The sequence below is a fragment of the Temnothorax americanus genome, unplaced genomic scaffold, assembly GCF_048541705.1.
Source record: "Temnothorax americanus isolate GAGA-0224 unplaced genomic scaffold, ASM4854170v1 Scaffold4, whole genome shotgun sequence".
Taxonomy (NCBI): domain Eukaryota; kingdom Metazoa; phylum Arthropoda; class Insecta; order Hymenoptera; family Formicidae; genus Temnothorax; species Temnothorax americanus.
The window spans coordinates 2644807-2671580 of record NW_027509547.1 but is presented as its reverse complement, the minus strand read 5'-3'; the positions used below and the strand labels follow the sequence as shown (position 1 = coordinate 2671580).

At 38.9% G+C, this 26774-nt stretch overlaps 5 protein-coding genes across 8 annotated transcripts in view; 2 read left to right on the top strand and 3 right to left on the bottom strand.

The window, feature by feature from the left end:
- Phtm (cytochrome P450 enzyme phantom) overlaps window positions 1–8560 on the bottom strand; it is a 39132-nt gene extending 30572 nt beyond the window's left edge. For both annotated transcript variants that reach the window (XM_077415195.1, XM_077415196.1), the window contains exons 1-4: window positions 8379–8560; window positions 7982–8164; window positions 7337–7608; window positions 4967–5094 (exon numbers count right to left, since the gene is read on the bottom strand). The gene's annotated coding sequence lies outside the window, so the exon portion shown is untranslated. The remainder of the gene's footprint in view (window positions 1–4966; window positions 5095–7336; window positions 7609–7981; window positions 8165–8378) is intronic.
- Window positions 8561–12796: 4236 nt separating this feature from the next.
- On the top strand, window positions 12797–14718 carry LOC143902365 (seminal metalloprotease 1-like). Its single transcript, XM_077415200.1, has 5 exons — window positions 12797–13014; window positions 13173–13352; window positions 13671–13973; window positions 14232–14365; window positions 14438–14718. Exons 1-5 carry the CDS (start codon window positions 12864–12866, stop codon window positions 14600–14602), a joined length of 933 nt encoding a protein of 310 aa, XP_077271326.1. The 5' UTR covers window positions 12797–12863; the 3' UTR covers window positions 14603–14718.
- Fu (STKc_STK36 domain-containing protein fused) lies at window positions 14707–18302 on the bottom strand. 2 transcript variants are annotated; one of them, XM_077415193.1, is made up of 9 exons: window positions 17979–18302; window positions 17779–17892; window positions 17558–17703; window positions 17307–17486; window positions 17032–17176; window positions 16545–16738; window positions 15279–16468; window positions 15021–15205; window positions 14707–14953 (listed from the first exon to the last, which is right to left on the bottom strand). In XM_077415193.1, exons 1-9 carry the CDS (start codon window positions 18111–18113, stop codon window positions 14903–14905), a joined length of 2340 nt encoding a protein of 779 aa, XP_077271319.1. In that variant the 5' UTR covers window positions 18114–18302; the 3' UTR covers window positions 14707–14902. The 2 variants fall into 2 exon arrangements, with proteins under 2 accessions (XP_077271319.1, XP_077271320.1); XM_077415194.1 differs by lacking the exon at window positions 17979–18302 and having other exon boundaries at window positions 17558–17687.
- A 453-nt stretch (window positions 18303–18755) lies between these two features.
- Window positions 18756–20867, top strand: LOC143902410 (zinc metalloproteinase nas-4-like). The gene is made up of 5 exons (XM_077415291.1): window positions 18756–19298; window positions 19443–19595; window positions 19761–20087; window positions 20152–20288; window positions 20457–20867. Exons 1-5 carry the CDS (start codon window positions 19088–19090, stop codon window positions 20865–20867), a joined length of 1239 nt encoding a protein of 412 aa, XP_077271417.1. The 5' UTR covers window positions 18756–19087.
- A 34-nt stretch (window positions 20868–20901) lies between these two features.
- LOC143902364 (U11/U12 small nuclear ribonucleoprotein 48 kDa protein) lies at window positions 20902–23085 on the bottom strand. Of its 2 annotated transcripts, none has more exons than XM_077415199.1 (5): window positions 22812–23085; window positions 22574–22742; window positions 22424–22486; window positions 21927–22071; window positions 20902–21766 (listed from the first exon to the last, which is right to left on the bottom strand). In XM_077415199.1, the coding sequence occupies exons 1-5, from the start codon at window positions 22971–22973 to the stop codon at window positions 21085–21087; spliced, it is 1221 nt and encodes a 406-aa protein (XP_077271325.1). In that variant the 5' UTR covers window positions 22974–23085; the 3' UTR covers window positions 20902–21084. The 2 variants fall into 2 exon arrangements, with proteins under 2 accessions (XP_077271325.1, XP_077271324.1); XM_077415198.1 differs by having other exon boundaries at window positions 22809–23084.
- Between the last annotated feature and the right edge of the window lie 3689 nt (window positions 23086–26774).

The window sequence follows — 26774 nt, the reverse complement described above, 5'->3', positions numbered from 1 at the left end:
ACATGTTGCTTTCCAGAACGTTGACATCAAAACAGGTTGATGACAATTGTGCAAAAAGGTTTTTGATAAATTGATTATAAATATTATTTGCTACGATAACAGATTTTATACTATTTTAGTATGTATTCTTTCTTACAATTTCAGTCGTTTGCAACATGCAAATGGTACAGACTTCTACTTCCTATAGCCAATAATTATCTATCACAATAATCTCGCGACGATAATCGAGTTGTTCGAGAATGTTGCGACAAAAGTTCAGTTGTCGAATTAAAAAACCGCGTGTAGTTTCGAGAAGGATTTTAAGAAATATTGATCTTCAGGAAAATTAATCAAATGCTCACATAAACTCGATTGATTAATAGCTGTGTGGTTTGTCTTATGATAAGATGGATCGCGACAACGGGGCCGATTATGATCGCGGCTCCGTGAGGAATCGCAGAGAAAGAAACGCGCGTCCTCCTGGCTTGTTCGAGAAAAAAAAATGGATCGGACCTCGATCGATCGGTTTCTCCAAGTGGTTCGGCCAGTGCCGTAGTAAATGACATCCGCGGTATCGGTGCGAGAGCGGAGTTCGTTGCCCCGTGAAAGAAGACGGGCGCACCGGCCCCGTCGCGTTTCTGGGTTTACTGTTTCTGCCCGTTCGCGAGTGTATGCCAGCATCGCGCCTCCGTGCACGCGTTTCGTAAGCTGCACGCGAGGACTCGTCTGTATGGTACCATATCGTACCGAAAGCACGAAACATAAACGTGCGGCGCAGACGAGCACGAGGAGAACCGGCGAAAATTAGTTTCGGCGCGACGCGACGGCTCGACAGGGAATTATACAAAATCGACTGTGATTGATAAACACGAAAATGCAGCTTGGCCGGGTTATCTCTGCGTTGACACACACACACACACACACACACGTTTAGTCACTGTATCTAATTTGTACGATGAAATAATGAGTGGACATGTAAAGGATATTCGCGCACGATAAAAAATATAATTTCTTAAAAACATCGGCATTATTTAGGATTGAAATTGTTTTATTCGCAATTGATATATTTTTATTATAATCAATATATTTGACCAAAGAGAGAAAACTAAGAAATACAGAAAAAAAACTAGTAATTACTTAGATTAGCAGTAATAATGGCACAAATAACAAATACTACTGACCTATGCGGGGAAAAAAATATTGGCGAATACAAAAGAATTGAAAACTTCGAATCTTATCTTGTTATCTTTCGAGCAGAACTGAGCGTTTCTGCAGAGAATGTATTTCTGCAAGACCAATGAGCAAACCGATCATGGAACATTGTTTGTTCTTCCAGTAGCTATTTTGCACATTATTCGCGCTTAGAATACGCAAAATACGTACTAACAAAGTTATTAAGTTATTAGATAGTGTGAAATCGATTGCATCTATGGTGACGAGTCAATATGTCACTGAAGATGCGTAGTCGTTGCGTACATGTGCAAAGTGACTCCGCAAACAAGAGCCGCTCGCGTGATAGCGCCTAGAAATGGGTAAAAAAATAAATTCACGTTGGGCAGATACGCCGCTACCGCCGGTCGCGCTCGAGCAATAATCGGGACGATTGCCGGGGCTCGTAAGAAACAAATCGTGCGAAGCTGCCCGAGTGCACTTTCCTCGCGGCTCGCGGCGTAAATGAAAACGGTCGAGTTTCTATGTCAACGCCTTCCCTCGAGGTCGTTCGGCGTGCGCGAGTGATTTCGTTTGATTTCCGTCATTTAAAGGGAACGCGATCGTAGCATTACAAATTCAGACTAGACCGCATTGTAAGTTCGTCGCTATGAGAATGAGATCGCGGTTCGATGTAATAACGGCGACGTATATATAATTAATGTTTGATGAGGCGACTGTTTGATGAGCGTAAGTCACGATGTATACGAGAGGAGGCTGTGACTCACGCTTTATCAACGTCTTTGGAGCACGATCGAGGGCGAGATTGAATTGGTGTTATTACTTAATTGGAGCGACAAGAAATTGCGTAAGGTTTTATCTGAAATTTTACTTTGAACAAATTAATTATCAATATCTTGAGCGATATATTAAATTCTATTAAATTCTATTAAATACCATCATTATCAAATGGTTATTTTTATTACTATCAATTTAATAAGTCGTTTCATTAGTATAAAAATTCCTTTTGGAGAATAGAAATATTTATTTTCTGCATTTAATTTAAAATAACCAAAGAATTATAAATCTGTTATTAATTTTATATATATACTCGAGGTTTTACAATACATTTTCAAGTGGTAACGAAACGGAGAGAAGCGTAATATCGAAGCGTCGAGCAAGCGTCTATGCTTTAACAAATGCGTGTCTATTTCGACTCTTTTAAGAAGAGAATCGACTGGCTCTCGAAGCAGAGTTATTGATCTATCGAAGCCTAAATAATAAGTGTAAAGATATGGCTTGTTTGACATCACGAAGAACTGCGGGGGACACGTCGCGCGTAGGGCCCCACGGAAGAAGAGGGAAGTCGTCGAGGCTCGTTTTTCCCGTCCTTACTTTGACGTCCACCTCCACCTTCTCTGTTTCTGATGTGGATAACCGTTTTTTTCTTTCTTCCTTTTTTTCAACCGGTCGGTTTTAGAGAGCGGAACCAGGGCCTACCCCACCAAACCACGTTTGTCCGTTTTATTACTGGGGGGAGGGGACATTAGTCCATACTCCGGGGCGTGCTCGTTATTGCACTCACGCTCTCGCCGCGCGATCGAGAGAGTCGGCCGAGCAGAGAGACGCGATCGGTCGATCGTACGTATACGTACGTACGTATGTACCTGGCCGACCGGTCGTATTACGACCGCGTTTGTACCCCGTTTGGAACACACGGCGGGCCGGTCGTCGACCTGGCCCCGCGGTAGGCAAAGCAGCGCGGCGGAATTATAAAATTGTGTTACGACACCCAAAACGCGCGACGCACTCGGACTCCCCCCTCGCAAAGCGACGCAACGCTACCGGCCGTTGTCGCTGCAACTGTTTGCGTGCATGCACCCCATTTTATAGGCCGTTTTCGGCGTTTTCTTAGGAAAACATCGCGAAAATGACTTTATAGCTCTCGCGCAGAATTGTATTTTAGAAATATCAGTTTCTTCAGTTAGTTTCATATTTTATTCGTGAAACACACACAACGCGAATACTATATCGATTAGTTCTAACGTAGTTTAGCAATTTGCGAAAATCAGAGACAGTTTATAAAATACGGATTTAAAATTTGTGTAAAACAAGCCTTTAATGAAATTTTTTAATTGCTTAAATGGCTCATTTTATGGATAAAACAACTGATTTTTGCGATAGTTACCGAAAAGAAGTATGCAAGTTAGTGTTAAGAAATGAAATTTCTCATGAAGAAAATATAAATAATAATACATCAAAGAAAATGTAAGATGAACATGGATAATATATTTCAATAATATGTTTCAATAATATGTTTCAATAATTTAAAAATATTTTTGCACACTATACGGACGAGTATTGATCACGGAAAGAAAGTTCTTCCATTGTAGCATCTGGAATCTTGAATCTCGAATCGAGAGGTGCGACGAACGCGTGAAATCGACCGTGAAAGAATACCGGATCGTCGAAAGCAGCGATGCTCAAAATTGCAGATTGGGCGCTATCCTGAGTATGGCAAAAAAAAGCAGAGTAATAAGAATAAAAGAAGAAGAAATAAATTTTACACGATCAAAGAAAGATCGCCGATAGAAAAGAAGAATAAGCAGAAAACTTAATTTAATTGTACGTTGCATCAAATATAATGCACGCGATTCAAGAAACTCGAAAGACTTTTTGAACTTATCTAATAATATTCACACACAATTTATTTTTCCAGATGCAAGATTTTTGGGAGTAGAAGCCATAATATTTTAAATTAACTTATGTATGTATTGCTTACATATTGTATATTTTATAAGTATTCGTTGTATCTCTTGCTTTAAAAATAAATTCTGATATTAATTTACGACTTGTTAAATTATAGTCAATGTTTGCTACGCGTTTGCACAGTAATTTAGTTTAACACTCGATAATATAAAAAAAAATACACAATTTTGTAAAATCATGATTCAGATCTCAGTAGAAAGGATGAACGAGACGTTTGGCCGATTGCTTCGGGTCATCAGGGGTCGACGTACTCGAAAGTCGAAGCTTTCCCGACTCATCGGCATGCGGGTCTCGCAAAATTGTCTATTAACGAAATTTCTAATGCGAATTTATGATAATGAACGGCCGATCGAAGATTATCCATTGCCCCGTGGCCATTTGATCTATCACGGGGCAGAGGTTCTCAATGTCCAAAATATTTCTTCCACTGCTACTGCGCGTATCTTTCTTATCTTCTTTAAAAAGCCATTATATCGATATATTCGTAAATTATACATTTAAGATTAGACTGCAAGAATATTCATATGTTTGGCTACGCATTATTTTAATGTGACATATATATTCATACTGTATCTTTATATGAAAAGCAAAATCTTTATCACATGAATTCCTCTAGCGTTAGAAACAATATTCGTTGCCGAAAAATATTTCACGTTCTCGTCTTAGCGATACGATATCTTTTCAATGTTATTAATTTTTTATAATTCTTGATATGTTTTACAGATTTATAGCTTTTCTTTATATTAGTTAGATAAATGTCCGATAGAAATCTTGTACAATATCGAATTTGTTCTCCTATGTCGAATTTGTTTTTCAAAATTCTAATATTTTTTGCTCGACAACGATGTCTTTGGAGAGAACGAAGGCTATGCGACGGTAATAATTATTCTCTGATACAACCCGTTAGCGAATAATTCTGCTATTACAAAAAGTAAAAAAAAAGTCTTAAAATGGTCTCAAGGCAAGCTTTACAGTTACTGTGGAGAAAGAAGAACTGTTTCTTCTTCGAAAGTGTCCTTATCGAACAGTTCTACGAGAATTATACAGTCGATTCTTAAATAATACGTACCAAAAGTCACCTTGCAAATTGGAACCCAGGAAAATTGGAGTCATCCGGTTCCTCATCTCTTCGCGATCTCTTTGAGGTTGAAGAATAAATTCAGGATGACTCAAGCTTTCTAACGCGTCGCTAATGACCTGAAATTTAAAATCGTATTTTACTGCGCGCTTATGGTTTTTTAAGAAACCTGATGACATTTTTTATAACACGTGAGTTAATTTTTAGATTTTAATTTGTCGATGTCGATATTAATTATACGAGCTCATTATCCGTACATTTCTTTATCTCTTCTAATACATATAAACCATAAATCTCGGAGAATATGAAAGTAGAAATATATCTATACACAAAGTATAATTCAGACCAGTATATTCTATGTGCAGGGGACGGATAAATAATGTAGAGAGAAGTGTAATAATGTATGAAATATACGTAACTTTTTAAGAACATCAATCTTATTTTACGAACACCTCTTTCCGTATAAGATTATGTAATTTTACTACGTATAATAATACATAATAATTATATAACTTTATGCATAAATATATAAAATCAGCAATAAAGTCATTTTATCAAGAATAATTTCTAATAAAAATATCAATGACTATGCAATTCATAAATCCGGATAAAACTTTAACAGACACATTAACAGTATAATATATTCTCGACATTTTAAATGAACTATAATAAGCTAAGACTAGAGATCATACAGGATCATAATCGGAAAAGTTTGCCGCGGGCGAGGCCGTTTCGCGTCCCGCAAAAAGAAGAAATCCACGGAAAGAAATCGTCTCGCTGCACGGGAGGGCTGATGCGACGCAACAGGACGAGACGAGTCGTTTGGTCGAGGAGCTCGGCGATCTTGCGCGGAGGATGGGCAGCGTGTGTCGTCGGAGGTGTCGCGAAAGGTGGTGGTCGCCGAAAGGTAGTGGTCACCGAAGGTGGTGGTTTGATGAACGCGGGGGGGAAGGAACGCGCGGCGCAAGACGGAGGACACTTTCACTCTCACAGGTGCATGACCGACTCGAGAACATGAAGCTCGCCGTTCAAGAGAGCGAGAGAGGACGAAGCTGTAGGTGAGAAGGACAAAAGTGGAAGGAAGAGAGAAAGAAAGAGAGAAAAGATGACAGGGGCAGAGAGAAAGACACAGAACGACAGACAGAAAGAGAATGAAGAGCGAAGGAGGGAGGAAAGGAAGAAGGAAGGTTTTAATGCCGCGGTAATCTCGGGTCGTTCCACAAAGTGGAGGGCTTCACGCGACCCGCTAGATAACGGCCCATCGACCACGTGCTCGCGCGTACTAACGTCCACCTCCTCCGTCGCGCTAATACGAAATGTCTTGTACCTGTCCGTCCTTAATATCTGTCGTTAGGCCACTTTCCTACTGCGTCGGTTAGGCTCAGTTAAAAATCTAAGGCCGGGTCCAGATATGTATCGTATCACCGTATCGTATCATGACATTTTCTTATCAAAATACGAAATATATTGGTTATAATGATATGCCAAGGCCTTGTTTTTAATCTGTAAGATACGAGATACGAGTACGAATTGAAAACAAGGCCTTGGCATATTATTATAACCAATATATACGATACATGTCTGGACCCGGCCTAATGAAGCGGAAGATGCATTAGAATTATTCGAGATTCCGTTATATGTACAAAAGTTGTACTTTAATTAAAGCTCAATGCGTTAAGATTTTGATTATTCAATCGTTATCCATATCAGAAATTAAATTATATAATTTTGTAGCCTCGACACATGATCTAATTAAGATAACCATGTCGAAGAGAGATATCTTTTAAATACTCATTTCTTAATCCAGGTATTTGTTTTTTAAAATAAGTTTTCGTATATAACATACGTTTAGACCTTTTCAAGAAAGTAGACCCATATTTACGTATGTCTTATAATTAAGAAATGAATTATAATAAAGATGGGAAATGGATATAAATCATATCTAGCTTCTTGGCAAAGAGCCATGTTACGATTGTTATCCGACATCCACGATAAAAGTCAGTTTATGTGAATCAACTTGGCCAACTCGCCTCGCGTTCTTTAACGATGGTGGAGCGAGTGCATGGCACGTAGCGAAACGGTGAATACGATGATCCATCGCGGTAGCGGATATGATCGCATCGAAAGCCGCGGGCACCATTGGCGACGACGAGAGGAGGGATAGAGAGGACTCGGCAGGGGGGCGAGAAAGAAAAAAAAAGAGAAAGAGAAAGAGGGAGGCAAAGAGTGAACGGGGGCGAATACGGAGGGGGAGGACGGCAGAAAGAAAGAGGGGAAGAGAGTAAGATAAAAAGAAAGAGAAAGATGGTGAACAGGGTCGATGAACCGAGGACGTTCGCGCTGTTCGCCGCGTTTACTTACTACCGAAATACATTGTTGGTCCCGATGGTCCGGAGTGGTCCCAGTGGGTCAGTGGTTCACGGGGGACCCAGAACCGAGCCCGCTGGAGATACGCGGCGCCGAAACATCATTTACGATTTCGGCTTTCATCTGTGCTCGGAGATCAGCGAGAGGAGATCGACGAGGCGGTGCTACTTGTTTTGCCGAAATCAGCGCGCACAATGATTATAGGAAACATGAAATTATAGCCGTTGTTCCCGCTCGCATCCGCGCTCGCATTCGGACGAACGAAACTGAAACGGTTAAATTTATTTTCAATAAAATTTCATTCTTCTCGTTTCGCTACATCGTTCTGTCATGTATGTACTATGTATCAATTGTTGTCTGCCAAAGACGCTGAATGATAAATGACTCGTTTGTTAAATAAAGCGCGATTCGCCTTAACTTTCAAATAGAGATGTTCATTCTCGCAAGTTTGATTCACTACGAGTAGCGCATCGTTCGGTGGTAGCACGTCAGGTATAGGCAAGCGCAAAACGAGGCGATCACAAAGCCATCAGTCGATTTTATTTGACGATCAGGCCCGAAGGGAAGAAAGGAAATTGCGTTGCAGAAGTAACGTTCGTCGAGGATCGTAAAGAAGAATAAAGAGGTTAACTGTCGCACCTAAAAATATCTCCATTCCGCCTTCGCACCCAGACTTCCATTCGCTGCACCTCAGATCCCCGTCTTTCACATTCGACAGCATCGTTTGGCAATGAACTTTGGACGCAATAGAATCGGCATGTGAAAGCAGTTAGAATAACAACTGATATTGCTCCGATATCTCTCGGTGCAGCAAACTGCAATCTATAAAAATTATAATTTTGTTGATTAAAATATATTGAAGTGATAAACATTATTATATATATATATAATCTTCAATATTTATTTGCTTTGTTATAAATAATATAATTAAAAGAAAGTGAATCTCTGTAATTTTCTCGAACATTAGACTTAATATAATCAGTCCGCGTAAACAACAATTACAAATGAAAAGAAGTCTCATTAAAATGTAAAATACATGTCGACTGCATAAGCAGCACAAGTCACCGTGTTAGCGTATTTCTGCTAATTCTATCACTTGGGGGAAAAAAAAAAAAGTCGCTTTTACATCGCTGGCACAAAGACGAAACGTGTACTTATGTTGTTAAACCGGCGTAATTCGAGCGAGCCGAAACTTTCGCAAAAATAAAGAGGAAAAACGAAAGAGAGGAACTAAATAAACGTTGTATGGCATAATGATCGCGACGTTTACGTGACCGCGATGAATGTAAATACATACAGCCGTAACGAAGCAGTTCGCCGCCTTCGCCGGCTAGCCGCTAGGGCTGCGTTCCAATATTCACTCATTCACTGCTGTATTCACCGAAAATCTATAGTTTACGTCACATATACTATAGATTTTTACTATTTTTATACTGGCAGTAGTGGCAGTGAATATCGGAATGTATTTTTTTTTGTTTTGCTCCTTTTAGGTTAGGAGCGTTAGGGTCTGTTCAACTCTGCCCCTTTGGGTTATATAGCGCATATCGGAATGTAGCTTAGGTTGCAGGTTATAATTTATTATCCTTATCCTATTTGTACAATCTGCAACTGTTAACCATAACCCCCCAACCGCAATCGAGCCCGTAACCCGTAGTGTGATTACGGCTTAACGTTGCCAAGAACGGCAGTAAGCCAAGAAAATGTATTGAACAATAGTGGCCTTTTACAATTGAAGATTTACTCGCGAATGCTTTCAGCTCGGACGATAGATAAATGTAAGATTACGTCCCAACTTTCTGATCGATTACGCAATGAATTATGAATTACGCAGTTTGATCTTCAAGTCTTCAAGAGGGAGCTCGGCCGTTTATCAGCGACCCGGTAACATCGTTGCGCTCGTCTTCCCAGAAACTGTGTCCCATGACGCGCGTTTACGTCCTCGAGCATATTAGAAACGGGGTAAAAGCACGCCGAATGCTCCCACGTCGGGCCAGAAGAGGACCGGAGAGACCGCGATTCGTTGACCCGCGACCACGTGGAGTAGCATGTGCATTTGCGAGAGATTTCGCGCGCGGTGCCGCGGTGAACGAGAACGAGCGACTAAATGGCGACTATCGCTTGGCTCGACTCGCGCGTTGGGAGCAAGGAACTGATGCTAATGCGACTGACGATCGTTAGAAATCTTTCACGTTTCTTGCGCCACCAGGCATTCGCCTGGCCTAATCGCTCGTTAGACAAGTCACGTGCTGCATATGCAACGCTGAATTCAACCCTACACTGTCTGACTGACTCCGACGATAGTACGACGACTACGACGACGGTACGCTCGTTTACATCTGCGCGAATATCTCGATTTCTGCTCTTTCGTGGGATTACTTAATGCTCCTTTGCTCCGTTCTCGCAGCATTCGATGGAAAATAAATCCATGATACTGACGATCGAGCATTAATGAATTTCAATAATTATTGAAAAATATGAAGTATTTATTAACAGAGAGGAGTCTCCACACGTTATTTTGGAATCTAAAACGAAATTTCTCCTCTTAATGAGAAATCTTAATGAGGAAAAGAGCACGCTATCTATAAAGATCACAGATTTTAATATTTTCTCTTTTATCTTCCATTGCTATAGCGACAGAACTTTATTCGGCATGCCACAAATTAAAAAGAAAAATATATAGTTTTTGAAGAAATGGGCTGTTTTAGGTTTATTCTAGTAATGAAATATATTATGTTGTACAATTTTAAGAATGTAAAAGGAAATAAAAAGAAGTATTTTTCCCAAATATTAGAAAGAAATTTAACAGCTGAGTGCGGGAGGGCCGAACATCATTATTGCACGCGGTAAATTAATACAGAGATATTTGCTTGCTGTTCTCAGCAAAACATAGGAAGTATAACGTAGAAAATCAGTTTTATGCGGGGTCTGCAATGCGAGTCGTGGATCGTGAGTCGTGAGAAAATGGACCAATCACAATCGAATTTGAGAAGAATAATCGACTGTGATTGGTCAATTCTTACGACTCGCATTGTAGACCTAGCATTACACGAAGCTGAAAAATCGAAAATCATTATTTCAACAAACATTAAACAATTCCAAATTTTATCACTGAGAATTAAACATTTTGGATTACATGATGCAAACCAATAAGTAGTAATCTGGTCTTCGTAGGAGGTATTGATGAGAAAGAACTTTGTTCGGTTCGGGAAAAGAGAAGGCAGAAAGACTGAGCAAGATTAACAACGGACAAAAGCCAATCAGTTGTAGAGCCATTCATAGTTACGCAGTCGCAACAAAAGGGAATGATTTTTGCGGAAAGAACTATATAAAAGACAAGGAGAACCTATGAAGTTTCCGTCGTTAGACGGTCGTAAAATTTTCAGCTCCCCGTAGCGAACGTCAAAGAGTCATTCTGGTTCGCTTGCGGTTCCAAGAATTCCGGTTAGAATTTAGGCTATCGGAATCTGGAACGCCTCGGTCGTTGGCCTTGCCTTCGATTCCCATGAGCCTGTGAGATTTTCGGGCGCGACTCTGCGTATATGCGGCGTGTTTGTATGTCCGTATGTTGAAACGGAGCTTTTATCTAATGAACGTCTAGACCGGTTCGCGAGCCGATCGTGCGGACGCTCGCGAATCACGCGACAATTTAGTCCCAGACCCGTTGAATGTGCGGAAGGAGAAGACGGAGAAACGGCGATGTTCGCTTTAGCGACGTACAAGCCACGGTACCATTAGAAATTTTCGATTACTCTGATTCCCCCTTTGAGCTTATATCTAGTATCATTTTTGCTTTCTAGATAAAGATAAATAAAATCAAGATTTGTTATAAGATAATAAACAACAAGTTTGTTAATGTATATACAAGTTATATTAAATAATAACGAAATACAGAAAAGATTTCCAGAACTGATGCAAAATTGGAGATATGAAGGATGTAGTGTGTGTGAAAACGTCTTTACTTTCCTGTTTAGTACTTATTCAGTGAACTTCGTTTCTGCTTCTAAATCATATATTTTTATCTATTTGAAAATGTCCAGCATCGCATTAAATAAAAGTCAGATATATATTTTTGAATTAAATGTGTGTAGAGTATAAAAACACTGCAATAATAATTATTACAATTGAATATATTGACAAGTGGTAAAGAAAATTGATAATATTTCGACTGCACCGGCTCTTTAAATATGAAATAATTTTTCAAATTAAAATTAACGATTGGTGTGCACCAAAACTGTATTTACTCGAGTATTTAATTTCCTGTAATTATCTACGAATGCTGCATTTTGAATAGCGTTAGCTTGCTTTATGTGAGAATAACGTTCTAATTTTTGTGTTCTCTAATAATTCTAACTCGTAACAGAGTGGCTGTTTTAGATGTGTACATTTACGTGTATCGCAATCATTAATCATGCCGTTTTCGTGCATCGACGCGCGACGGCTACAAAGTCGCTATCGTTAATTTCACGCTGCATATTATAATTACACGCCTTTTTTTCTCGCCTCAGATGTGCCCGAGTGAAGACGGAGGCTGCGGACGGGCCTCGGACGCGCAGCGGTGACGGAGGGGTCCGCGGAGGGAAAGGCATGGAACGATTCGGAGATAATATACCGATGTACTGAATTACGCGGCCGGCTACCGAATCATTTTGACCCACATCCGTGAATCGTCGTTGCCTCGAGGCCGGAGATCCGAGGCGCCTTCTTCTCGGCGTTACTTTATCGAATCTGCCGTGCTGCGTTTTCAGAACGGCGATAAATAATCCGCCGAGCGAGTCGAAGAAGAAAAATCATGCCGTATATTTATCTTCTAATTAATTTCTTTTAAAAAAATTTACATCAAAGTTTAATCACCAAATTATCTAATTCAAATATGTGCTACATGTATAAGCAAAAGTTAATTTGAAATATATCTTTATAGAAAAAAGTATTTTATGTAAACTTCTTTTGTGCATATCGAGAGATAGTTGAGGGTAATACTTAATTTGTATTTGCTTCGTGTTTGCGTAGCTTCCTTTATGCAAATACATCGTCTCATTGTACACCACAATAACATGTGAGATAATTCTGCCGGAACTTGCCATGAGACCTGTTTTCTGGTCGCTATTGGGTCGCAACAGTCAGCGGGAAGATAAGCTGTGCAATTTATATTCAAGCTGTGCCCGCGATTATAATTTGTATTTGCGACTTAAATAGTTATCAAGAAGACAAGTAATACGAATATGACGATGATTATTATTGATGTTGCTGATCACAGGCGCCGAAGGTAATATAGTACTAAAGAAATTGAACTGCAAAAAAAAACCGAGAAAAGATGTCCACATTCCGAATTTGCACACTTCTTATTTCACAAACCCTTTGAGATAATTTCTTTATTTGCATATCTGGTGTTTAAAAAATTCCGCTAGTGAGCGTGCTATAATGGATAAGAGTTTCGTATATAAGGAAAGGAAAAGGTAAAGTTGACTGCAGTGTCAGACTAACAATAAGTGGCGCTCTAGTTCAGGATAAAGATAGACAGACAATGGTCTCAACGCGAATAATCTTGTTGTTCGTAGCGATCGGCGTTAGTTCAGGATTGCCTATAAGTCATCGTGGGTCCCATGGCCATCCTATACCGCCTGAGCCACGGTTTAATGGAGTTTTCGACAGCGATTACAATCACGAGAAAATTGGTAATTAAATTTCTGATGATAATTCCATCAGTTTTGACAGATTTGCAGCTATCCAAAATTTAAAATAAAAAATTGATTTTACTCTATGGCGTGTTACTCGCAATAGGCGTAGTAATTAAATCGTTAAAATCTGTTGCTATTTCCTCTTTTTCTCTCAGCTAGTAACATAAAATATTGGAGTCCGAATGATCTACAAAATGTTTGGGAATTAAGCGGTTTACACGAAGGTGATATAATGATACATCCCGATAGCCCATCGTGGAAAAATGGTCTTCTAGATGCTACAGCACGATGGCCTGGCGGTGTCGTGCCCTATTTCATACAAGAAGATGACTTTGGTAAGTAATTCTACATCTTCCTTTACATAATCGCGATAACAAATTAGCGTTAGCATAAGTATTAATATTACAGATGTCATTCATTACATTTAAATTTACAAGAGAGTTTGCTACCGTTAATTAACTTCTATCTTAAATTATTTGCATCGCTATCTCTTTCCGAAAGTAGAACTAGAAAGAAACAAAGAAACTCGTTTAAACTGAGACTGAACTATGTTGTTGAAATCAACTGTTAGTTCGTTATACATGTATACTTCAAAACTTAGTCTTGATTCGGAAGGTTCAATTTTTTTGTCTACGAATCATTGATACTTATAGATCGGGATCAAATCGAACTAATCAAAGAAGCCATGCAGGAATATCATGAGAAAACATGCTTGCGTTTTCGACCTTACAAGGATACTGACGATGATTACGTGACGATACAGGCGAAAAAGTCGGGCTGCTGGTCCTTGGTAGGTCGTCACGGTCACGGACAGGTGTTGAATATACAGAATCCGGGATGCGTCCATCACGGTGTTGTCGTGCACGAGCTCATGCATGCCTTAGGCTTTTACCATCAGCAGAGCGCCGCGAACCGAGACGAGTGGGTCACCATACATTGGGAGAACATCAAGTCGGGTACGAACAGCTAATAATATTAATATTGTGTTCGTGTTAATAATAATTTACATTGATATCTTTTGTATAGAAGATCGTGTATTTATTTTTATATTACTGTAATAATTTTTTAAGGATATTTAAAATAATCTTTGAACGCCATTTTTGTTGAATTCTTGAACGCTATTCGCATCCGAGTCAAAATGATGTCAACTAATGTGTTCTTAGAATGGATGCTCTTGTACGATGCATGAATAAAATTTTAATGAACTTTTGCAGGTAAGGAGCATAACTTCAACAAGTATGACAATCGCACTGTCACCGATTATGGTATCGCCTATGATTACAAGAGTGTCATGCACTATAGCTCCCACGCATTCTCTAGAAATGGAGAACCTACCATTACGCCGAAGGTAATGATCGTGCGGCACTCGTAATATTCCTATTGATTTCGGTTTGTTCTCAATGTTTATACTATTTCGCAGAAAGAGAAGGTGCAACTTGGTCAACGAGACGGACTCAGCGAAAAAGACGTGGCTAAAGTACAAGCAATGTATAAAGAGCAATGTGGCGATCGTAAACCAGAAGGAAACGGCGGCAATTCTTCTGATTCTTTCGAAGAAATTTCTATAGGATGGCTATTCAATTAAATTCACGTTTTTAAATAATCAATACCTAAAATGTATAATAAAGCGTACCAACAAATATCTATATAGTACGTTTCCATGTTTTTAGATTAAAATAAATTTATTAATTTATAAGTTAATTTATAAGTCAATTTATAAAAATATCACATACTTAATTTCTTAAGTATAATTATCAGTCTGTCTAAAAATAAAATATTTAATCTTCAAGCATCATAAGACTTGTCGAGCAACAATAGCACTGAAAATTGGTCCCTAACAATCTCTGCTTATTTCATCCTATAACATTCAGCCGACAAGGTTTTCCTAATTGTAATACGTTAACTGTTTCAATTCATTTACAGCATCCTCTGCCGCCTAAAAATAATATTTATGTTGTATTATACAAAATCGCATAAAAATACTGTATCAATAATTAACTTACGCGTCGGACATATTCATCTTCATCCTTGATTAAGCCTTCCATGAGATTTCTGAATGATTTGTTCCAGACCTGTTGTAACGCTCTGCAGCAAAATCTACCCAACAATCTGATCATAGTACATGTCCTTGCTCGTAAGACAGTTTGTCGATGACTGAGAAGTTTAGTGAGCTGTTCCACAGACGCTCCTTCAAAAAATTTCAAATATGTAAATTCATTACAAATACGATGTAAAATAGAAAATTTACAATTTCGGCTCACCGGGAGTTTTTGTACGCAGAACAACTTGTTCCACAAGCTCGGCATTCTCAGGTTGAGATCGTAGAACGTTATTTAAAATAGCGATGAGATCTGCAACGACCCTTGCCTTCCTTTTTTCTAACGTTAGTAGTTGCTGTAGAAGTGGCATCCCATTCACAATGTAAATAGCGTCGCAAAATTGCATGAGAAATTGATTCTCAATATAAACTAATCTACAAAGAACTAGCATCGCGCATTCGAGTGCTTGAAGTTCATCGGCGGATAAAGAAGATGCTGATCTCGTTCCCACGTTCACTATCGCATTCAACTCGTTATCGGAACGTTCCGACATCAACAGTTTGATGGCATAAACGAGATTTGGTACTACTCTCACATCTAAATAAACTCGTTCGATTTTCTTAAGATTTTCTTTGCTGACTGATACGGTGAATGGTAATGATAATAAACAAGTTACATATTCGACAACTCGGCAACCGGCTGCTGGATTTCTTAAAGGGGAAACAAACACCGAGACACAATTTTGTTGCAACAACGAGTCAATTTCACCCTCCATAACTTCTTCCATCGATCTTTGTAAAAATGCGATCCATTCTTCGTTTTCGATAGGCTTTTCCACTGCCTTCGGGTCCCAATCTGTCAATCTCGTGTGTTTTTCAGTCAGGTTTCTTTCACCGAATTCTTGTTCATAATCCATGCTCAAGCAACTTTGCTTGCGATCACCATCACCATGTACAATTTGCTCTACGTGCGTAGATTTTTCAATTTGTTGACCTACATTGATTCCATCACCTTGAGCATTAGTATGATACATTTCCTCATTCAATTGTCGTATGGAATGACTATCATCCGTTTGCGTTTGAACAGGTTTCGAGTGATCGTCTAGTATTGGGAAATCATGTTGTACGTCTGCATTATGTGGACAGTCACTCTGACATAAAGCGTGATTTGCAGCTAAAAGATCACTTCTCAAAGATGCCCTGAGACTGAGATTTCCTAAGAGTACATCAATACTAGCGCTAGAATCAGTTCCACTTGGCTCACTACGACGTAATGCTTGACAGTGGTTTATCATATGATGGCAATATGCAGGAGACATTAGATAACCCGGTTGTGAAATACATGTTCGTTGCTGATACTCATAATGTCTTCTCTCCTGTTCTTGTAATTTTTTGATTGTTTTCTTCACAAATCTATACAAAAAATTTCAATTATTTGTATGTATACGTATATGCCTTTAAAAAGAAACAATTAAAATCAATACTATACTTGGATTTATTTGCAGTACGCATGGCCAAACGCTCTAATTGTTCTTGCTTTGCTCTTGCTTGACTTGCAGATAATGGATTTGTAAATGGAGTAGATACGGTGCCACCTACTATTATTATTCGATCCTTGACAAACGGATGTTGGAGAAGATCGGGCCAAGTTAACCGCTGAGAAGGATCTTTCTGAAGTAATCCCTGAAATTAAAATTATGAATAAATTTATTAACAGAAAAATCAACACTTATTATAAGTTAAGCTATGTAAGAAAGTAAACGGTCAAAATACGACTAAAATATTGGCGAGTAAGGATAATGGCCGTTGACCTTTTTACATATAACAGCTAACTTGAAATTATGATAATTTATTATTATATAATTCACAAACAATAATATAGTAATACATCTTTTCACAAATTAATAAACATCTTTACATGTACAATATCCAATATACGATTGCAAAAGTATTAATATCACAATAAATATCTTTACCTCTAGGAAGCTTTTGCAGGTTGGAGAAATAAAGTCCGGCCACTTAATTTTTTCAAATTTGATCAACTTAACCAAATGCAGTATTGAATTAGTTTGAAATGGCGGCGCACCTACGACCAACTCATAAACGATACAGCCTAAAGACCTTTTTAGAAATTATAAAATTAATTTCAAGATATATTTCCTATATAAAAATAAATCATACATTTTATATATATATATATATATATATATATATATATATATAATATTTATGTGGCTGTATATACATTTACCATAAATCAGCGTTGTGATCATAGGGGTATTCGTCCATGAGTTCTGGTGCCATGTACAATGGCGTGCCTTTGATTGACGTAAGTACATGAGTACCAGTACTCATATTACGAGCAAATCCAAAATCACATAGTTTAGCTATGCCATTCGCTTCTAAGAGAACATTTTGTGGTTTGAGATCTCTAAATAACATTAATATAATTATTATAATTGCATATTATAAGCCATTCTTTGCCTTAGCTTAGATACAAACCTGTGCATCACCCGATTTGAATGCAGATAATAAAGTGCAGATACTAGATCACAAGCTATTACTTGTGCTCTTTCCTCAGACAATCTACCTCCTTTGGCCAGTATGTCATATAATTCCTTATCTGCGTATTCTGTTACAACCACGATCTAAATCAGATATTTTACAGAATATCTAGAAAGGTGTCTTACTTATAAACATAATTCTTTTCAAATCCGACATACTTCATTTTCTGTTTCGAATGAATCTATCATCTGCACGATATTTGGATGCTGCAGATAACGTTGAATCTCACACTCTTGACGCAGACTCTTGAGATCTTTGTCTGATCTGCCACACTGTGGAACAAGCATATCGGCGCGTTGGTCGTGCAGCAAAACAAGTTATTTATAAATCTCTCTTGTTGTTTCATAGCCATTCATACCTTCCTTATCATTTTGAAAGCCACAATTTCACCATCTGAACGTTTTCTAGCTTTATACACTTGTCCAAAGGATCCCTCTCCGATGTGCTTCAGAATCTCGTACTTCTTCATCTTGAAGCTCTCGTATTTCTTCATTTTGTTGAAGTGCTGAAGATAAATGTCAAAAAATGTGCTTTTTGTATTATTACGGTGTGCGCATGCAACAAAACGGAAACTTCACAACGCGTCAAATTATAGATAACTAAATGCAAGCGTCCATTATATATGTAGTGAAAGCGGGAACAAAAAGACAGCTTAGACAGCTGTTTGGCCCGCCCGCGGGATGTAAGATGTAACGTAGCTTGAAATTTTCTGTGTACTAACGCCATCTTAGCAAACGTTGTGATTGAGGCAAAGCAGTAACTTAAGGTAGAAGAGTATCTGATGATAATAAAGAATCATAATTATTAAAAAAAATACGATCAGAATAATTATAAATTTCAATTATAAAAAATAAATAAAGCCTGTGTTTGTTCATTCATCTTATCATAAATATGTTAAGACAATTCTAAATATTATTGTTACTTTTCATTTATATTAAAATATTAAACTTTGTCGAATTTGTATTGTTCTATATATGTGTATTGAATATATTTTAATTTAATCTATGTATTAGAAAAGTTTATATCTTCTTATGAAAAAATAAATTATATTATTGTCAATTATACATAATTAAACAAAAAGATTTAACAAAAATATTGATTCGTTAGGATTAACAAATTTTTTTGAAAACGAAAAGTACAGATGATTTATATTAGAAGAATATTTTTCAATAAGACACACTTAATTGTTTCTGCATAATAATTCCTATCGCCGTAACAAATTAATTATACGGTGTTAAAAGATTTAACGAGAATAAAAATAAATAGAATCGTGATGGAATAATGCTTTTGTTACGCGCGACCATAACTTTTTTCTTACGATGAAACATATTCTTATATCTCGAACGTGTTACTCACCATTGGACCACACCAATGAAAAGAATTCTAATACATCAACTGCGATATACGCCGGATCAGTTTTAATGTAATTATATTTTCACACTAGCGATTAGTCAGTCCGGTCAGTCCATGTTTGTAGTTCGGCCAAGAAAGATGCAGGAAGCTCGATATCTTTGTGGCTCGTTTCCTTTAGCATTCCTTTTACTAGGTAGCTGGTTTGTCACGAACATTAATACATATCCGACGCAGCTTATCAATTATTGGACAAGATCGCCACCAATATCGCTGAAACTGATGAAAACAAGGGAGACCACTTCTGGGACAACTATTAGCTATAAACGTGAGTAAAGAAATGAAGTTCATTCCTCGATTGTGTCTGGAGACCATGCAGATTTGTGTCTAGAAAATGCCATGAAGATTTCTAAATAAAGATGACTTAAAAATATTATATTTTATAAATATAATATTATGTATATTCACACAGTTGATTCATGGTCTCAGTATGATAATCCGGAAGAAGGTGCAGAACGAGAAGGCGATATATATCAGTCGTCAAAAGCGAGGAAAACTATTACGAAGGATAAAACTTTATTATGGCCTAATGGCATCGTGAATTACTACGTTCATTCGTCCATAGGTAAGCCGTTTCTGCAATCCTAAATCGAAACAGTGACTTATATAACTACCTAAAGACAAGCTCACAAATAATGGAATATTTTATGTATACATTCCACTCAAAATCAAATATATTTAAGAATTGCTTGTCAAACCTAAATATTTAAGGATTTATTATCTGCTCTAGCTAATAAACCGATGAAACTTGCTATGCTGGAGGATGCGTTACGTACCATAATGTCAAAGACATGCATTAAATTCCTGCGCATTAAAGAATATGCAAAGCTCCCAGCAAATAGTTGGGTCAATATCACGGGTCATCAGAAGGGTTGCTTCTCTGAATTAGGACGTAATGCATACGGACCTACTTCTTTAAACCTAGATGTGAACTTGTGCCTTCACACAATTGGACACACGATACACGAGACGTTGCATACCCTAGGTGTATATCATGAGCATATGAGACCAGATCGAGACAAATACATTACTATAATATGGGAAAATATAAAAAAAGGTAATCAATGCAACATGTGCGTTAATAACAAACTGAAAGGAGGACTAACAAAAGATTCTTACAGAAGATGTATTCAATTTCCGTATGTTAAATAATAGTACCGTAACCGATTATGGATTACCATATGACTATGACAGCATAATGCATTATTCTATGACGGCGTTTTCTACTAATAGGTCGCTTCCTACGATAATACCTACGGTAATATCAATTTTTAGATACAATATCGAAGATACTTCGAAAACTAAATATAACTTTGTACATGCTCAATACTAAGAATCAAATATAATACTTATTATATTTGATTCTTAGTATTGAGCAATATATAATTCTATTGATTGAATCAATAATAAAATTCTGCTTTTACAGTCGTCTTATGTGGAGATTGGCCAAAGAAGTCATTTGTCGCATTACGATATACAAAAATTGCTAATTGCTTATAACTGCACTGCCGTCGGTACTAAATTTGAAAATAACAAGAAACTCAATTTGGAGAAACCTAAGAAACTTCCTAGTCGTAAAAAATTACCGCAACCACAGTCGTTGAATAAAACAGTCATTGAAACAGAAGTGAAATCACATACGCCGACAATCGTTATACATAATTCAATATTAAACAAATTAGATGATAAGAATGCTGATTTAGGAAAGTCAATGGATAGACTTAATCAAGTAGCTTTTCTTAGATCTGTATATCCTATTCAACCCAATTACTATCCTGCGCCTCTGAGCCCAATATACCTGTACATAAATCTTCATTTTTACTTGAATAAGAAATGAATAAGAAAATATATATTGCAAGATAAACAGAATGTTTAAAGTTAAAAAAATAAATTTAATTGATGCTAATGAAGAATATATATACATTTCACAAAGTCAATTATAATAATACTAGAGTTGTGTCATTAACACTGTGATAATTATTAACTTCAGATACACAAATCTTTAAATAGATCTCATTTTTCTCTTTACTCTTATAATTAGTTTGCAATTAGAGTCAATACTCTTCACTTCTGTCTTTTCGTTTATGATCACTATGCTTCGAATAATGTCTCTCCGATGATTTATCGCGATCTCGAGATTTATGCTTCTCTGATGATTTATCACGATCTCGAGATTTATGTTTCTGTTCGTAGTATTTATCTTTACTTCGATGTTTGTCCTTTTTATGTGACTTCCGCTCTCTCGAACGTGACGATTTCCTATATTCATGTCTGTGCTTTCTTTCCGTTGCATCTGAATATCTTTCCTGTTTGTCTCGATCTCTCGATCGGTGATAACCTCTATCTTCTGAATGGTCTCTTTTTTTATTATCTCTTTGCTTCTTATGGCGATGACCGTTCCTTTCTCCAGAATTATAGTCATTATAGTCTCGGGAAGGAGGATCTTTACTAAGAAATACTTTGTTTAAACGTTCTGTTCTATCTTGCATCTTTTCATAGCTTGTATCATCCGTTTTGGTATTCAAAACGTCCGTTACACGTCCAGAATTACTTTCTCCGGAGATATAATCTACATACATCTCCATTTGTTGATCAATCGCTTCTCTGAGAATTTCAGTATGAGACTTTTTATTTGTATGAACGCCTCTATGCTTTGCTCTACGCCTCTTGAAGTTGCGCTCTCGTATCAACAATTCCAGAAAAGACAATTCTTTGTCTCCTTTTTGTTGCGCCTCCCTGAAAAATAGATTTAAAAATATTTATAAATTACAAAAAAACACAATAACATATATATATATAATATATAACATAAACATACTACTATATACGTTACACGTATAATTATAAATATTATATTTATTCATTATAAATTTATATCTCTATTCATTAAACTCACAGATTATTAATATTTGCAATATCCTCTCCAATGTCTGGCTTGGCGGTATTAGCGATGACGTAGTCATACAGCGCTCTCCTCTCATCGCTGGTGAAATCTATGATAACCCTATCAGATGTACGCGGTACTAACCGCTCACCCATACCTATTATCAGTGTTAAGAATTCACATTTTTCGTAGTTATAACATGGTTATAAAATAATCATAAAAATCGAAACATAATTAAAAATTTCTTGCAATTTCAAAATAATAGCTGTGTACAGTTCTTTTCAATTGCATACTAAATAGAAAAACTACACGACCAATTGTTAGATCACAAATGTTACAATGTACCCATTTTGTCTTTATATATATACGACTATAAAATATTGAATAAAGGATATGTAAAAGGATATATTGATTCTGCGGCAAGTATAATATTCACAACTCGCTGGAAAAAATTCCATTGTCATTTAACAGGCATAAGAACGCACATAGTCGTTACGTTTTTTACTAACCAGTTTTCATCGTTGGATTTTGTTCTTTGGCCATCCTGAGAACTCGTTCTTGCAGTTCCTCGTCTGGAACAGACATTTCATATAGAGATGTTTCGTAGAATATCTCTAGGAAAGTTATAAAGCGCTCGTCCTAAGCAGCTCGTCCCTTACCAAATTTTATACAGAACGGTGAGTCCGCTGGTAAAGTTGGCTCTGATAAAGGAACATCTAGCTTTCCGTAACCCTCAGCTTTCCATTGACAAGAAGCGAGATGGTCATTGAGAGAGCCTTCCGTTAGCCGGTGGGACGAATCATACGGACACGTGAGATACTCCGTATCCTATACAAACGCAATAGTTCCGTTAAAATCAACATATCTGAGTCAACAAGTTCCGATTACGCTTACCACGTTCGTCACGCTCTCCATCGTCCAGCCGAGGGTTCCAACGATGCTGGCGATTTCCTCGTTAACCGCATCGGTGAAGCTCCGCAGTTCCTCCAGTTGCTGCTCACGAGAGTCACTCATATTTTTCAACGCGCTGATTTCAACACCGTTTCGCACAGAATTCATCGTATCGCCAATTCATCTTGATTCACGCATGGACCCGCTCGTACGAAATTAGGATTAATCGAGAGAGGACAAAATTACGGCGCGTTGAGGTTAGGATACTCGCGCGCAGGCGTAAGTGTACTGAGTGTACTCGTCCGTTCGTCGTACAGATGACGACATCTGTGAGTGATTATGCGAAGTAAGACGCTACAAGCTTTGGCAGATCATTCTGCGATTTATAATCAATATATTTACTGTCAGTATCCTGACATTGAAGCTGCTGGAGCCCTTACGTGGAAGAAAATCATACACGATCAACCGTGTAGCTCGCCGTTGCCCGCAGGCAGATATTCGCATTGCGATCATCAAAGGACATTGAGGTGAACTGCGCGCGCCAACTGGAAATTTGAAATTTTGAGCGCGCACCGTGTCCGGCTTCTCCCGCGTCTTTTACACGCAGATTTTTCACGTATTCGTTCGAATCTTTGTAGAGAATGTGCGAATTAGACGCGTCTGATCATCGTAATTCGCTAGGAAGCACGTAGAAAGCGCGCCCGCGACTGTTATTTCAGTCAAATTTCAATTGGTTGACATTTCGAAGTATCTCGATCTCGGGATCTTGCGAGCCAAAACTCGGCCGCCATGACACTCTCGTCGAGTCGTCGGTGCATCGGTTCGGAGTCGGATCGCGGTCCGCAATTAATCGCGAATTTCGCCCGTTAACGGTGCACGATGGGCACGAATTTCTATCGGGAGTGCCGACCGGAGTGACGGGCCATCGACAGAACGTATCGGTTAGCGCGGGCCCTCGCGATTAGTGTCGTTTCGCCGATCGCGGCTCCGACGCTGCCGCTCCGCGTAACCGCCGTGCAATCCCGGTGAGTGCAGATTCCGACGCCGATAGGCGTGCGAAAATCGCCCTTATACGCTTCTCGTAGAGACCCTAAGATACCCAAAATAACACAATTATTTTTCAAACATTTAACAATCCTAGAACTTGACCTTCGTTTACTATATCATTTAAATTGAAAATGAAAATTGAGAATGGTTCTATGCTGTTTATATAAAATATAGTAAAAATAGATCAGATGCAAAAGAGGGTTTGAGAAGTAAAGGCCGCCGTGTGTGACTCTGCATCGAGGGTTCATTTGATACGACGTTTTGTACGGACACCGAGGTATATATCGCATTCGATTACATTCTTTCGAGTGATCGGTCTCGCTTTTCTTAACCGTCGACTTGACTCGCGTCGCGGCGTGTCGGCGTCGTCGTGTCGCACACGGTTTCGGAGTAAAAGTTGCTATCGCGTCGTTTTCGGAACACGGATTAAAGATGATACCGGCGGAGCCTTTTACAATCGAGTAGTGCCGCGACGTGTTTAATTGGCAATCACCGAGATCACATATCAGTCTCTAATAACGTCGTACGTTTAACTTCTGTATTGAATCGTGTTTTGATATCGTGCGGTTTTGTCAATCGTATGGGGGATAGCTAGAGTGTGTTCATAAATCGATGATTTATTCGTCGGAGTTAGTCAAAATCGCGCGACGAGCTGCAAGTGTGGCGTTCTCGCGGGGCGGTTGCTCCTGGCGAGTGAAGTTGGCCGCGCGATTCGCGAAATTCTTTCCGTTCCGCCATTTAGCGTCTACCTGCGGAACGTCGAGCGTGTCACGGGCGGCAAGCGGATCGTAATAGTTTCGTACGTAGCTTCTCCGACGTAATTCTTTCGTCGCCGTGTAACGAAGTACGCGCCGCGTCGCGAGATTAAATACCGGGAGTGCCGCCGTGCAAAGTGTCGAAAGTGTCGCGCGATCGCGTAAGCGGCGATAACGTCGATTTTCGTGAACGTCGTGAATGAGTGCGCCGATGGAGAGCGACAACGGAGGACCGAGGAGAGGAGGAGGAGGCCTGGGAGGCATCGGGCGACGGCGGGGCAACCGTGGAGTAAGTATAATTATTCGTTACTATACTATTTTACTGTCCTCTGTGGCGGATTCGGTCACTTTTTCAAGCGCGACTCGATTCGCTCATTATGCGTGTGATAAATACGAGAAGAAATATTACTTCGCGAGCGTCGCGTCTCTCTCTTATTCGCACTGTCGTAAAATCGGAGAGATCTGTTAAAATAACGTTTTCAAAATTTAACGGGCGCGATAATTAATTATTTCTAGTGTCGATTATCTCAGACTCGTTGCTTTAATCTCTAAAAATATTTTTCCGTTACAGATCGACGGAGGGTTACGACTTATAACTCCGCTGTTGCGCATCGGCACCGGTGAGTTATTTTTTTATTTTAATATCGAGGCGCACGTATATATATATATATATATATATATATATATATATATATATAACGTATATACATATACGTAATGAATGCTTCTTATCATAATAAGCCGTAAAATCATAATTTAAGAAGCACCATTAACACATAACACTAACAATCGCGGCGGGAAGCTCTCGCATCAACGTAGCGAGCCGGATAGGGCTATAGGAAGAACAGCCGAAGGAAGGGAACTTCGCCATTTCGTTGTAAGCCGTCATTAACAGATACTTAGGATGCACGAGGAGGGCGCGGAAAGTAGACGACACGATGTACTCGCACCTGCGTGCACCATTAAAACGCACTATTAAATATTAACGGAGACCTTTATGAGGCCGTAATACGCTCAACGGCTCGTAGCTCGTTACTAGCGCGCGCCGTCACTGCCTTCTCCTCGAACAACGCTGAGGAACTCGAAATAGCTCCCGTTCATCGACGTGAACTTCCGACGCCTTCCTTGAAGCTAGGTCATAGGATCCGGTCCGTTGTTGCAAATATACATAAGATAAGCACGACCCGCGAAAATTAATGTTTCACTCGCGATATCGTTGATTATTCAAAGCAATGTACGTGCTACCTAAAATATATAACTTTCCAAAGAAATCGAAGCTTTTTTGTAAAATATTAATAAATATTAATAATAAATAATCGGTATTTGCTTCGTTTAGCAATCATCGGAAAAGAGATCTGTCTAGAAGTTTATGGACTTTGTAAATTCATTTTATGCGTTAAATCGCAGATTTTTCATTCAAGTTTGTTGACACCGTTTGTTTATACTGTTTCGTTTTATTAAGCAAATTTGGCGAATAAAATCTAACGAGCCTAATCTCCGGCTTTTCGAGGTACATTATCGCGAGGCCACGGGGGGTAAGCGCGATACGAGACACTTTAACGAAGAAAATGTAAAAGTTTTAACACGTTTCCGCGGCGGACATCGCGGTAAATAAAATTGAACAATCCTTCCAATCTGCCCTAGATTTTTATTACTCGCGGAAACTTTCAAGTCCATCTGCCTCCCTCCCTCGCGAACTTCGGAAATCTCTTTGGAGAGACGGCAAGAGAGAGAAAGCGGGGGCACGAGTGCCCCCCGTACGGAAACTCGTCGGGAAAAGTCATTCCGCCCGTTTCTCCGCGGTGGTAAGAAACGAGCTGCCCTGTCGGCGATGCCGTGGGGGGTGTGCGAAAGGGAAAAGTCCGCCCTCACCACCGCGGTATATAAGCCGCCGTGCGTCGGCTCTCCGTATCGTTCGATAAGCTCCCGAGCCCTCGGCGGATTCGGTGCGGGCTTCCACACGGCACAAAGGCCTAATTACCCATAAATTCGCTGATTTACGGCGGTCTAGAAATGTAAATATGAAATATGAAAATGAGGACGGCGGTAATAAAAGTGATGTACGGGGCTCCGTAGGGTCGTTCATGAAGGCGTCCATCATCGTGCTTGACGGGCTTCTTTGTCTGGTAGCGGCAGTCGAGAGCCATTTCGCTCTCTCGTCTCTCGC

Coding starts and splice junctions, on each gene's coding strand:
- LOC143902365 (XM_077415200.1), top strand. CDS start 12,864: ATGGTCTCAACGCGAATAATCTTGTTGTTCGTAGCGATCGGCGTTAGT. Junction 13,974..14,231: donor TTGGGAGAACATCAAGTCGG/GTACGAACAGCT, acceptor GAACTTTTGCAG/GTAAGGAGCATAACTTCAAC. Junction 14,366..14,437: donor AACCTACCATTACGCCGAAG/GTAATGATCGTG, acceptor ACTATTTCGCAG/AAAGAGAAGGTGCAACTTGG.
- Fu (XM_077415193.1), bottom strand. CDS start 18,113: ATGAAGAAATACGAGAGCTTCAAGATGAAGAAGTACGAGATTCTGAAG. Junction 15,206..15,278: donor TCTGCGTACAAAAACTCCCG/GTGAGCCGAAAT, acceptor AATTTTTTGAAG/GAGCGTCTGTGGAACAGCTC. Junction 14,954..15,020: donor AAGATGAATATGTCCGACGC/GTAAGTTAATTA, acceptor TATTATTTTTAG/GCGGCAGAGGATGCTGTAAA.
- LOC143902410 (XM_077415291.1), top strand. CDS start 19,088: ATGTTTGTAGTTCGGCCAAGAAAGATGCAGGAAGCTCGATATCTTTGT. Junction 19,299..19,442: donor GACAACTATTAGCTATAAAC/GTGAGTAAAGAA, acceptor ATATTCACACAG/TTGATTCATGGTCTCAGTAT. Junction 20,289..20,456: donor TTCCTACGATAATACCTACG/GTAATATCAATT, acceptor CTGCTTTTACAG/TCGTCTTATGTGGAGATTGG.
- LOC143902364 (XM_077415198.1), bottom strand. CDS start 22,973: ATGAATTCTGTGCGAAACGGTGTTGAAATCAGCGCGTTGAAAAATATG. Junction 22,743..22,808: donor TGGAGAGCGTGACGAACGTG/GTAAGCGTAATC, acceptor GCGTTTGTATAG/GATACGGAGTATCTCACGTG. Junction 21,767..21,926: donor ATTGCAAATATTAATAATCT/GTGAGTTTAATG, acceptor TCTATTTTTCAG/GGAGGCGCAACAAAAAGGAG.